This window comes from Sinohyriopsis cumingii, chromosome 6, assembly GCF_028554795.1.
Source record: "Sinohyriopsis cumingii isolate HCF-2022 chromosome 6, ASM2855479v2, whole genome shotgun sequence".
Classification (NCBI taxonomy): domain Eukaryota; kingdom Metazoa; phylum Mollusca; class Bivalvia; order Unionida; family Unionidae; genus Sinohyriopsis; species Sinohyriopsis cumingii.
This window is the reverse complement of record NC_142966.1, coordinates 108,660,580-108,675,140: the sequence shown is the minus strand read 5'-3', so window position 1 is coordinate 108,675,140 and position 14,561 is coordinate 108,660,580. Positions and strand designations below refer to the sequence as shown.

The window sequence follows — 14,561 nt, the reverse complement described above, 5'->3', positions numbered from 1 at the left end:
TTTTTGAAAACGTAAATGCCCGCCCAGGTGTTTAAAACAGCCATTGGGGTGCTCTTTTTACAGAACATAAGCTGCATACATTTTGTAAAGACCCACATGTGGCCACATTAATACAACTAATTTTTATAAAAAAACAAAACTCCACTCTATTTAATGTAATAATTGCACAATTCACTTAAGAATTATTACTTCTGTAAATATCATGAGATTAAAGTTATGATAATAGGTGAAAACCAATGATGCCCCGGTGTCCCAATCCCATGATGCATGTACATACTAAAAGTGTCAGCTCCCTCTGTGGTGTGAACTCTTCATTTTCCTAATTCTCTCTCCATATATGGTCATACCCATTAAGTACATGCAAAAACCATTATTGAGACTGCTTAAGGCGACAAGTATGTTCTAAGAAAACCACAATGCCCTACGTTGATTTTAGCACCAGCTTACCTCCAGACATCAAGACACCTGCACTCAAAAGCAGCTAATTTTATGACCAATAAGAGACGTATATGATTCTTGAGATGTGCAGAGTTATGTGACATAACATAATAATAATAATCATAATAATAACAATAATAACGACTTTATTTAAAGAAGAAGCTCATTTGGTCACCTGACCAATCTTCCATGAGGCCTTCGACAATGACATTTGCACAAATATATATATAATGCGCAAATTTTACAAGATGAGGTGTATTTACACAACAAATGCTGTTAAAAAATCAACAATTGATCTACTTCTACAATAAAATATGTACAAGGCTTCAAGGATGAGTACATAAAGGATTCATACAAATAGTAGTAGGGAACATGTGTAAAACATTATAGGTAAGAACACGATGACAATGTTGTAAAAAGTAGTAGTACTGATTTAAACAAAATCATACAAATGATTGTTTCTCTAGAATGTTGACTAAGAAGCTTTTTCAAAACTTGGCGTGTGTCAGCTGAATTTACATTTGGTGGTACGGAATTCCATAGTTTGGCTCCAGAAAAGCAAAACTCTTCTTATAAAACTATGAATTTGGTTTAGGTAAATATAACTTGTTATTTGAGATGGATCTTTGTATATATATATACATTTGTAACAAATTACAAATTAAATTTAAGATAATCAGGAGCCAAACTATGTAAGGATTTATGACTAGTAAACCCTTCTGAAACTGAGTTCTCTGCTGAAATGGAATACACTTTAGGGTTTTAAAAATATTTGTTAATAGTGTACCTAAATCAGCATCAAGAAAAACTCTAGCTGCTCTTTTTTGAAATTTCAGTAATCTTTCATGATTTTCTACAATATTATTACCCCAGATAGAACAACAATATATCTAGGTGTGGCATGATACATGCATTGTAGAATATCTTTCTCTGTTCTTGAAGGAGAAAAGATTTTATTCTGGTCAATAGATAAAGCAGTGAATTAACTTTTTTAATGCCCTTATCAACTTGTATTTTCCAGCACAAGGTCTATCATGAAGCCACATAGTTTTTTATTTTCAGATTGTTGTATACCCATTCCTTTTATCATTACTTTGAAATAATTTTTCTCGACTTTTACTCTTGCTCATGGCTTTTGATTTGGTTGCATTATCTTCATACCAATGTGTTCACACCAGTTATTTATTTTTACCAAATCTTTATTTAATTTAGTGCTAATCTCATGGCCTGTTGATACAATGTTATATAATATCATATCATCTGCGAACATGTTTGTGGTGAATAGCTCAATGTGATAGGTAAATCAATGATGTACTGCTGAAAGAGTAATGGTCCAAGAACTTTTCCTTGTGGAACACCTGACTTTATCAGTTACTTATTTCAAAGTTTCTTTAAAATTTAAACTTGTCTGCCTTCAAGATAGCATTGAAACCAAGTTAAGCTTTCATGGCTTACTTGATATATGCTGAGTTTTCCCAGCAGGATTTTGTGATTTACAAAGTCAAAAGCCTTTGAAAGGTCAAGAAACACTGTAAGTTCATGCCTTATTTCTCATGCCTGACAGAAAATCCACTTCTAAGATAAAAAAAAACTGACTGGTGTTGCCACATATATGATTTGCATATTTATGCCTACATCAAATCTATGCTATATCAATTAAAATAGTGTAGTCCCTGGTTCAATTCCTAGTTCCAACACATGAATACATGGTTGCTAACCCAAGGTCAGAAGTTTTCTTCACCTTAAGAACCAAATTTCACCAACATCAGAGGCATCAAGAATCATTGTGTTTTATTGCTAAAACTTCATCAGCCTCCAGCATTAAGTTCTAACAACAGTACTGTGAATGTATTTCCTTCTGTGGGTATCAATTTTCATCATTCAGGGGAAAACATATATTTTCATTGGAGCATTAATTTGCAAAGTGAGGAAGGGATCTTATTCTTTCCCACCAGAAATCATTATTGTTTGGATCTTTAAATTTGTATTCTGTAGCAAAAAAAACACCAAATCCTTAAAAATTAGTACTCAACAACAATAGTAAATTCACAGTAACTCCATATTACCGTTTTTCTAGAGCCTTTCTGACTCTAATATACATGGTCTCTTTGGCAACCCTGGTGGCCTCCTGCTCTCCCAATATTATCCTTTTTTGTCCAACTAACTTCTCCGAAAATGTATGTGGAAGCATAAGGTCAATGCAGGATGCCAATGCTGAAATGGAGCAGTAAGTTATTTTATAAACTTTCCATAAACAAGGCCTTGAGACAGTTTACAAAAATTCAGACTAAATCCTTCAAAAACTAAAACTTAAATTTAATATCATTCAAAATCATGCATACAATTTTTAAAAAACAAACTAAGAAATTCTTGACCTTTATGTACTTCTAAATATACTCCTAGTAAAGTTAAAGCAGACCAATTTTTGTGCAATTTTGTACATAGAACGTTCATGATCATAGGACAAGGGCTTACAAAATCTTTTAAAACTGCTATTCATCAATCTACATGAAAGACCACAATGTGACTAAAATTTGTTGCACCTACTTATCTGGTCAAACATGTGGGCAAATGATTTTCTTTCAGCTTTGAAATGCATTATCATATTATGTATGAAAACTGAGTCAATGCAACAACAAAATATCATCCAGTTATTCAAGTTCTGCAATTACCAAAAGCAGCCACTTCATTTTTCTTTTGCAATTCTACTTGTCAGTCTCACATAGAAAAATATATGTATGTGTTCAAGCTGATGGATTTATATGTGGAACCAAAATACAAATGATGGGTCTGCAGAACAATAAAATATGACATCTAGCCTAACTGGTCAGTTAATGACCTAATATACCTCAAGCACAACAATGATTTAGCCTACTCTGACCTTCATTGTTGAATGTCACCTTGGTTCACTTTTCAAAGCAGTTGAAATACATCTTATACCACAGCAGCATCTGCTGAGTTGGATGAGCAAAACTTAACAGGGATTCAAATTCTAACTATTGCCATTGGGAATCAGTGTGTGTGTGTGTGTGTGTGTGTGTGTGTGTGATAGGGATTTTTAAAGGAAATTTAACAATTTTTCGATCATATCTCTATGATGTCTGCAGTCTGACTGTTTATAGCACAGGGACATCATGCTGCAGACTTACATCATCATGTCCCACCCAGTCACATTATCTTGACAATGGGCCAACCAGTCCAAGCACTAACTTTTAAATGCTGAGTGCTAAGCATGGCAGCTGCTAGTACCATTTTTATAAGTCTCTGGTATGACTCACCCAGGGTTCAAACCTGGTACCTCCCGCATCCGAGTAGGATGATCTAACCACTAGGCCAATGAAGCGGTCTCATTATCAGGAATCAAACCCCACTGTATGTCTTATTATCAGGTGCACACATCACTAGACTAAAAAGGTCTAAACAAGCTAGGCTGGTAAGTAAGCAAACCTAATCTTGATATTGCAAAATTTATTTAAACATGAAAAAACAACTTTAAAAAAATGGAAGAGGTGTCATTGTCAGCTGTCTTACCTGAGAGGCAGGACACAATTTGTACAGATGTTGTATTGATAAGCTGTTGGTAATTAAATGCTTGCAGCAAATTCAACTGTCCTGTGCGGCAATTACTGGCATTTAACAGGTAAGAAGAAACTTTGCTACCTTTGTAAATCTGATCTGTATCATGTGCTTTATGTTTGTAACAAGTAATGGAATTTAATATATTTCTTGTGGGAAGAAACAAAGATATATGACTCTCCTTGTGTATTCCTTTGCCAGTATCTTCTGTAATAACCTTTTGAGGATCTTCATAGAGACACCTGCTGGTAAAAGTGTTCTCTGGCTCAAAACTTGCAAGGACATTGTTTTGTAACCATGACAACTGCAATCTCTGCAAGGAGTTAATTTGATTCCTTGAGGACATCAACTTTTTAATCCCCACTGGAATTTCTGACTTCTCATCTTCTGAAATTTGGCTAACAGCTTTAAGGCACAGCTGCACAAGGGATGATACTGGATTCTGAAGAGTGATTCCATCATCATTTGCTTCAGAAATATCATTATCTAGGTCAAATAAATTACTTATCACAAACAAATCATTGACATATACACACTTCATTTCCTGCCTTCGCTTTCTTTTCTGCTTTTTGCTGGGTCTACGTTTTCTTTCTGATGGATGAGTATTACCAGCATTACACCCTCCAATGGATGACAAAACATCATTGCTTGTTCTGGTTGTCTCAAAACTCTCCTCTGTCCCAGTAGATGTAGCATCATCATTAATTTCAACATCTTCAAGGGCTGAAAAATACTCACTTTCTTCAGATTCAGTGCTGCTGTTAGTCTCAACAGAAAGTGTGTCAACAGACAATTTATCCAAAGAGTCTGTTGGTGTTATGGTGTGAACACTAGAGTTTTGATCCAAAGAGTCAGTTTCAGCTTTCCCCTTGAGATATGAACGAGATTCTTCATCCTTCAATATTTCAGTCCTTTTTCTCCTTTGTATTTTCTTTGCTGTGATTTGTTCCTCATCAGATATCTTACTGAATTCCCAGGAAATCATGCGGGCAAACCCTGGCCTCTGTAGTCTTTGTGTTATAAGACACTGCACATCTTTAGATTCACATTCCTCCATTACGACAGTAGGCTGTCACACATTCAATACCTTAAACAACATAGAAATACATTAGATTAATTTCATACCAGAAAAGAAAGAAAAAATGGTTCTATAAAAAAAAAGTCAAATGAACTGGCAAGTTGATGCACTTTGAAGTGTAACTGTCACAAATGAAAAATAAAATTTTCCCAACCAAAAATGAACTTACTTGGTTGGAAAGACAAGGGTACAATTTTCAATTCTTACACTATGTTAAAAGGTCATCTCACTTTAAATTTAACAATCTACTGTTGTTAAATGGATTATTGTTCTTTGTGTGCAAGTTCTGAGTTCAAAGATGGTTATATGCTTATGTTTATTCAGAATGGTTTATCTTCCCAAAATATTATTGCAATTCTTTATCTTTACATTATTAGAATTTACCTTTTTGTCAGCTCATCACTGCCAGTATTGTGCCAACATGCCATTAAAACCTACACATACATGCAGCCATCCATACATACTATATCCAAATGTTTACATGAGTTTGTTTTTTTTAAAAGTTGCTACTATAGGGAGACGTGTGGAAACTCTGAGACTCTGCAGACTTGGGATTTCCTTAACTCTAGCCAAGTGTTATACCTACATGAGCTATCTTAAACTTTAAATCCAAATACATGGTACCTCACTATAAAGCCTCTCACTATACCACTATCTTTTAAAACACAATTCATGTATCCCACTAAACTAGCAAAGCTTTGTTAATCATTGGTACTTCATTTAAATTTAGTTCTTGGCTAATGAGAACCAGTTTTAACATGATATTACATCACTAAATATGTTGCTTCTGTGTTTTTGTTCACAGCCCTATTTCTGTGTGTAAATGCATTGTTAAAAAAACAGTCCTGTTGGAACATCCCTCAGTAAGATTCCCTCACTCATAACATGACTGATTTTGTATGGTTCTCATGAATAGCATTATAAAGACCGGGCACTGCACTCTCTAAGAATCCACTTGGCAAACATCAACTAAAGTCAGCTTTCTGACTAATGACTCATAACCTACCTTCTAAACTCCAAAGGCATTTATCTGGCACAATTACAATATATCAATCTCTTCATACATTACAAAGTTCAAAAGACCACCTTGCTCTGTCCAAACTAAACTTGTGTAATTTGGAGCAAGAAATAATCACCAATGGCTTATGCAATGTTAAATACATGCTATTTTAGTAGATGAACAAGTCTTATGTGTATGATAAACCACAATGTTGTGACACAGACTCTTGCATCATTAAAGAAGAAATGTCCCTACATATATAATGGATATATAATGCAAAATACCTGCTGATTTTATGGATACAATTGAAAGCAATGGAGATAAAAGGATAGTGAAAAAATTCCATGAATCATAAAAGTGTCATAAAAATAGAATAAATACTTTGTTTTATCCTTCTTCTATTATATGTCAAATAATACAGTCTGAATAGAAGTGCCTATCCTAAAAATTTATTTAATTCATATTTAAAAGTGTTCAGCATATCGGCAATTTAAAAAGCATTTAAAAAGAATGAGTAATTGGTTACATCATTATCATTATTATCAATATATAACAAAAATAATTCCTATTTTTTTCTTCTTCAAAAATGACATAAATATACAATATATTATTATTCAAATGGCACCATTTTCATTTAGGACCAACTAAATAGCATAAGAAGTCTTTTAGCAAAACCCCATGTTGATTTGATGATCCAATCAAGGTCTCCAGGACATGACATATTTTGATAGGTTTCCTGGTGATATTTTTAAGTATCTAATAAAAAAATACTAAATAAAAAGCTTTGTCCACACAATGGCATCTTTAGCAATAACTGACAGACTATTTGCCTCAGTTAGTATATGTAATGAGGTTGAAACAGGTTCTTATAAAGACCTCATTTGCATTATGCAACTCCTCAGCAACACAATACTTAATTGCACTGTCAGGGGGTTATCTAGGACCACTGAAGTTATGTCTTCATAAAGGTCAAATAAAAGATCTTTACTGAAGTCCTTGTTTTATCAAAATCTTAAAACAAGTATTTATTGTATGTATTGCTGAGAGAGTCGTAAATATGCCTTTCATTTAATAATGTCAATGTTTTGATCATAAAAATCAGATTTGTTGGCATTTGGCTTTAATAAGTAAATTAGCCAAGTAATCAACAATAATCATCAATGAAGTTCAGTTAGTTGTATATATTCACAGTTATTCAGATGAGGATTAATTTTAAATGAGGATTAATTTTAAAAAACTTTCAGCATCCAAAGAAATCTCAAAATCAGCTTTATTTGCAATGATTTTGGAATTTGTCCTGCAATTAACTCACCTGTTATGTGAGAGAAGTCTTGAATGTGATTTCAGAACGAAGCTGATAAGGTAAGTGAAGGTCAAGGGCAAAGAAAAGAACGACAGATTGGGAAGAGAAATCTCTTCATTAAGAAAGAAGACAATTTTAGAGATATAAGTGTTATTTGCTTCTGGTATACAAAGCGCAGAAAGATAAACTCCTTCAACAATCAAAGTACTAATTTGCAGACTCAATAAGAGTTGAAAGCACTCAGGCTAGCTAGATACTGGTTGTACACTGTTCGTTGTCAGTTATTGTATATATATATATATATATATATATATATATATATATATATATATATATATATATTACTAGGTTAATTGCCCATTCTGGAATGGGGCTATAAAAAAAAATTAAAAAAAAGATTACAAAAACAAACTAAGATGAGCAAGTTTAAAAGTTGGAATTTGAAAATACAAAAAAGGTATTTATAAAAATTGGGATGCTGCTGTGAGTTTTGAACTAATGACTTCTTGTTTGGCAAGTGTTACACACATAAAGAAAGACAAATGTGGGTGTTTATATATGGTACATGTACTTACTGTTCTTTAACAGTGGCCTACATAATCAACAATGACCTGCAGTTTATCATCGACAGATGCTCTATCTAATGACAGCTAAATTTTTCCAAATTAAAAAAGTTAGCACAGACAGCAAGGTAAATAGTTTGAAATTTGTAAAGTATTACAGGATTAAATTATTCTCAGTGTGCCAGATGAATACTTTCTGAGACATAGGGTGGAGAATGGATCCGAAGCTGATCATACCAAGAAAGAACTATCATTAATAACCAATGTAACCAAAGGATGCCATGGAATATTTCATTTGATTTATGAGACAAATCCATCAACCTTGATAATGCAGATCTATGCACACTGCACAATACACCGATGTCAAGTGTTACAGAGGTCTTATATTCTACTACTGCCAAAACATTTTAGTGGTGAGAAATGTTTATGCCTGACCCAGGCTCAAACCCAGCACATAGATGAGATCTTTACTAACTGAGCTGTACTTGAGTGAATGTTCATGTGTTGCTGATTTCTGTCCATAATAATGTTGAATTTAATTCAGATATCACTGTCATGCATACCGGCCAGAAAACATCAACAGAATTTTTTCTACTAACTCTCTTATATTTGGAAAGCAACCCTAATCAAATATAAATTTTTTTAAAAAGAGAGAGAGACCATTCTTGCCACCAAAATGTATGCTCTAACACGTATAAACAGTAAACAGTGGTGCTATATGCTCCTTTGTACAATGTTGCTTATTTCAGTCAAAAACTTTGACCACACTCTTGGACATATAAATATTTTCTAAGTCTAAAAATAAAACAACACTGTTTGAGGAGTCGGCAGGTGTGTTCATGGCTTCAACATTTAGTTTAAACAAAATCTTAAAAGTAAATGAATTAGATTTCCTTGAAAAAAGTTAAAGTTACACAAGAGAAAATACATAACGTGACTAAAACGGTTTGCATGTGAATGATTACTATTTTTTTTTTATTTTAAAACCCACACTAACATACAAATGGTCTGAAACAGGTTAGGAACTGACCATGTAATTTTCAGAAGACGGTGCAAATTCTGGCTTTCAAATAGTTTTAAAGAAACCTTATTTCTTCGACTCATAACGAGGAAAAATATTACAACGATATTATTACCTGGAAATAATAAATTATCTTGAACAGGAAAAAAAATAATAATAAACAAGACTTGAAAGAAATCCATACACTCAACCCTTGAAACAATTAAACATAGGTTAGACTCCTAATTTTCTTTGTAACGAACCCTTGTGGATAAACGGGTTCGATACCCCGGCCCAGCCTGGTTGGGTTGCCTATCTTTCGCTGGGAAAGGCATATAAAACCTGCTTTCTTGGCATGATACAGCTAACAATGCATGGGTCATTCAAACCCCCACTCGGAAAAAAACACTCACCCAACAAAAACAAAACAAAACAAACAAAAAAAACCACCAAAAAATAACCCTAGTTTATATGCAAGTTTTAGCATGTCGAACGAAGGAAACAAACCTGTCCTCCCTATTAAATATCGCAGAATCGTCTGAATCTGTTTACGCCTCTCAAAAGATCTTAAATTAGCTAAGTGAGATTTGAATGTATAGGTACACCGCAAATATTGCACAACTCCACATAAAGTTGATCATATTGCTAATCGGTTTGTTTACTCAAGGGAGGTAATGTTTCTATACCTCTGCTTTCACGATCGGAACAGCGATCGGCCATTTCCGTCAGGTACCAGAAAAGGTCGAACAAGTTATGATTATTGCTATGAAGGACACACGGTACTAATGATATGGAAAAATGGGAACCACCCTGGAAATGAACATAAAATAGAGTATATATGAGTTTGGCTTACCAGGATTGGTTTAATAATGTAAGTTATGTTGTAGGAAAAAGAATCTTCTGAGAGCTTATCCTAGTTGTAAGTGAACAAAATAGAGACATTGTTTTATTGATGGAATTTCAGTCCTTTACGAGTCTTGAGTTCGGAACACTCATTACTAAAATTAGCACCTGATTCTTTGGTGCGGAATTGAAAGCACATGTTTCAAACAGCTGCAGGTCCAGAAAATGCCGCGGCTCATATCATTTCCTCTACACAGAAACTGACATCCAGGTTTCATCTATACTGATAAATATAGGTTTGATCATGAGCACTCAAAATTTTTAAGTTATTGATTTTTTTTTTTTTATATCATGGTGTTTGCATAGGTTTACTATGGGAAATGAATTAGTACCGTGAGTCCTGAAAAACGATATTAGCCAAGTTCTTTATATGTGTGGGTCGCTAGCAGACTCACAATATATTAGCTGGTAAGTATTTGAGGTATCACGATACCAATTATTTTTCCATAGACCGCGATGCTAATGTATTGTGGAACAAATATGCCTTCTATCCTACCTCAGCATGTCACAGAGATCAATGTTAGATTGTCAGTTTGACAAGGACAAAACCACAGGGGCTCGTTGCAAAGATTATATCTGATTTAATTGTTTTTAAGTTGTAAAATCTTTTTATTTTTTAATTTCATTATATTTAAAAATAATGTAGTACTGTTTACTAGGAACTCGATACTTTGTCCAGAAAATAGTTTGACCTTAATTGTTCATTTTTGTAAAGACATAAGGCTGACCTGGTTCCCGACCTTAGTTCAAAATTAGTAAGAGTCGCGTGAAGAATTTAAAAAAATTTATATTTTTTATTGTGGGAATAATAAGGATGAGATCGAGGCCTTGTTGGTTACGTGACCCTCGACTTGTAAATAGTTTTCAGTGAAGTAAACAACTTTTTTTCTCGGAATAAAATGATTGGTTTTTATCAAGGTCATACTGGGGCTACGTGATTTTTTTTATATGTAAACATGGTCACGTGATCCTCTATTTCGCAATTAGGCATTTCCGAAATTGCGCATTACTTGGTTTTAATAATGATGAGAGAGAGAGAGAGAGAGAGAGAGAGAGAGAGAGAGAGAGATCAGTCGGGCTTCTAAACACTGGGACGTAAAGGTGTTTCTTTTGTTGTGTCATTTTGTGAATTACATTTTAATGTAAGTAGATTCATTTGTGAAGGAGTTAAATTTTTCTTTAACCTATGAAATCGCTTACAACAACGAACAAGTCGTGTTTTGCTTGAGATTGATTACAACTAAATACAATATATGAGGGACGATACCAAAAATAAGATTCATTTTGCATTTTCTGTTCTAGTTTTTGAAAAGGGCAAATATCTGTTTGAGGTTTGAAACATTGGCAATCGAACAACTGTCATGGGTGTGTGTGTGTTGTAACGACTCTAGGTTCTTAAACTATGTAACACGAAAGAGCAAAACCAAGTCTCGTATAATTATAACTATTAATTTATTTCCCTAAAATACAAAGTGAAAGAATTTAAAATAATTACAGTATGGTGAATGGAGTCCTAAAATCCTAAAAATTATATCAATTCTAATAGTTCCAAATAATCCGAATAGTTTCAAAGATATTCCGAATAATGTTTGTATCGTACTGATGTACCAACAATGCAGTATGTTATAATCTCAAAATGTCTTTAAATGAATTCACAGTAATTCCTTACAGCTATTATCAAAAATAGTCTTTTAAATGAATGTTAGAGCACTATAATTCCAACAAATGATTAAAACTAAATAAACAAATCAATCCTCTCAACAAATCTTACAGGACCAGGAATGTTATTAAGAATAAAAACATCTTCTGTAAACACTTCTTAGATACAAAGCTAATACACAGAAGCTAGGGTCGCGCATTGATAATCTCAAACCGTTAAAAGAAGGTCAAGTTGGATACTATAATCATAAACTCGATAGTTTGGCCTTTTCCAGAAGTTGTCATTGTCGGATCACGCGATGAGTATATGAACTATTAATTCTACTCAACCTTGAAACTTAGGAATGAAACAAGGTACACACAGTACATAATCCTTTCAAATGCAAACTACGATCAGAGAATGTTAGCATTAAAATTTCATTCGCTAAATGACCCTTGCAGAAATTATGATTACGGAAATAATACACATAATATAGATATAAACAACAATGTCTGAGAGAGAGAGAGAGAGAGAGAGAGAGAGAGAGAGAGCACGAAATAAAACTTATATCAGATACAGACATTGCTAATAAAAAAGTGAACAATTTATTGTTTATTTTATTAGCAAATGTAGTAGATTCACTTGTGGAGGTGAGATACTATAGAAAAATTAAACGAAACTTTTAAAATATATAGTCATTGCGTGGGCAAAAGAGTAATCTTAAATCAAACAAATATGAATCGAAAAGAAGAAAAATATAATTGCTGTGCAAACTGTATGATATTAAAGTTTCGTTAGAGTTTTCTCAGTTCATGCTTCAATGAGATTAAGAAAATAAATAAAGTGGCAAATCCTTATGTTTAACTTTTCGATCTAATAATGGCAAATGTTCGAAAACTATATTATCTTTAAAACCTTTTCGAACTGTGCATGAATTAATACATGCAAATTAGCGAGGCATATCTGTAATTTGCATATACCCAATCAGAAAATGTCAACCAGTTTCAAGACAGCATGGCACAAATTGAATTGGCCATGCATTTATCATCCGAGCATCCGCTCTTGAACTGTATAGTCAAGTTACCAAAACCAAACTCCATGGTGGAGAAATACCCATGAAATCAAATTGTAATTTAAGTTTTTAATTGATTTAATGTACTTGTTCGAAATTTAGGAGCAGCGCCTACTTATTATGGAGAGTATACAACATTCGCTATTAAAGAAAAAATATTTTAGCTCTCGATAGCTTACTGAACATGACAAAAATGTATGTTTAAATGATAATTTGTCAGAGAGAGAGAGAGAGAGAAGCACACTGACCACAATGAAATCAATATGGATTAATATCTTCGAATATCAATTTAAGTTTTTGTTAAGGGGTAGAGGACACGGTCAGAGTCGGGTAGGGTGGAGGGTGGGCGTTGGCTGTTTGCGATTACCATCACTGAAGAATCTTTTATTGGACAACAAAACAAGCAGGTATAAAGCGAATATCAAAGATGTGTTAAATCAACAGGTGCCCAATGAAGTGGCCACATACAGTTTATACCGATATTGTTTGATCAACAATATTCTTAAACATGTATGGTTGTGTGCATGTAGACAGGGTATACGTGCGTGTGTGTGTGTGGGTGTGTGGGTGTGGGTGTGGGTGTGTGTGTGTGGGTGTGTTCGATCGATCGATCGATTGAGAGAGAGAGAGAGATTCTGGCATTGCAAGACTGCAAGCTTGACGTAATCATGGCACTGGATACGTTTTTAAACATTTGGTCTTGAGCTCAACAGTTCAATTCATGCCTTCTATGTCTTACCTCTTTGCTATATCAGGGTTTATTGATATTCCATTCTTCGAAAACAACACACTTACCATCTCTATAATACCCACTAGCTTTAGTTTCTGCTAATGTTTGTTTCGCCCCAACTTGTCGACGATCGTCAAGGACAGACAATATTTTGTTGTCCAGGATGATTCTATTAATGTCCTAACTATTGTTGTCCAGGATGACTCTATTAATGTCCTGACTATTGTTGTCCAGGATGACTCTATTAATGTCCTAACTATTTACATTCATAAAAATTCTTTGTTTAAAATGGAACTATAACTGAAGAAAATGTTAATTCATTATTACACGTCACTAATTTATAACTAAATTCTATACATTGCTTAGTATATATGATGTCCTTTACCTTTCACAAATTGCCAATTCGCACTATTAACAAACTGACAAGGATTGTACTAAGTAAACAGGAAATTCAAAACGTTGTAATAAAAATTCCTCTAAATAAAGCTTGCGACTCTTAAGATACGTTACAATCATCTAAAGGATGCAGCACAGCGTATATAAGACCTTTATGTATTTTATTCAACAGATCTTTTAATGAAAACATGGTCTCTGGAAAAGCGGTAGTATTACCAATCCAGAAGAAAAATAGCAGAAACGATCCTACCAATGATAGGCTCCTTTCGCTACTTAGCCGTGTAGGCAAAGTAATGGAAAGTGTCGTTTTCATATATTTTATTATGTAAATTTTAAACAACATATTACATAGCTCATTTTCGCCTATGGTTATAGATTATATATCAAGTTTATTATTATTTGTAGGTAAATATATTTATTTGGGTTTGAGTTCATGACATTGGTTTTCCCCACGGGAATTCCTGGTGTACCTGATGTTTGCCATGTTCTTTACTAAAATTTTAGTAAAAGATCGGATATTGTTGAGAACTTAGAAAGTTCCAGAAATGAACTTTTGACCATTATCAAGGTCCTTTTATTGTGTCTTAGTTTTAAAAAAAATTAAAGTTGTTTATATCAGAATTACATATTCCTTCTTTAACTTCTGAGTAGTGGAGTAATTTTGTTTTTAATAGTGTTCAGTTTTAATTTGAGATGTTTTATTCTTTCAAATCAGTCATTGGAATTACAAAGTGCTCTTTTATTTTAAGACTAAACCACTATTATGAGATTACTGTAATTCATTTAGAAACATTTTTGATTATATCATTTTGATACATCAAGACTTAGCACATCAATGCTATTCCAGTCTATTGATACATCAG

The 14,561-nt window shown here is 33.5% G+C and overlaps 1 protein-coding gene across 1 annotated transcript in view; it reads right to left on the bottom strand.

Annotated features, from left to right (window-relative positions):
- Positions 1-9,608, bottom strand: part of LOC149797685 (uncharacterized) — a 98,018-nt gene extending 88,410 nt beyond the window's left edge. The window contains exons 1-3 of the mRNA XM_089962605.1: positions 9,466-9,608; positions 3,970-5,101; positions 2,505-2,652 (exon numbers count right to left, since the gene is read on the bottom strand). Of these exons, the coding sequence (XP_089818731.1) occupies positions 2,505-2,652; positions 3,970-5,071 (1,250 nt within the window). The 5' untranslated portion in view covers positions 5,072-5,101; positions 9,466-9,608. The remainder of the gene's footprint in view (positions 1-2,504; positions 2,653-3,969; positions 5,102-9,465) is intronic.
- Positions 9,609-14,561: the final 4,953 nt, after the last annotated feature.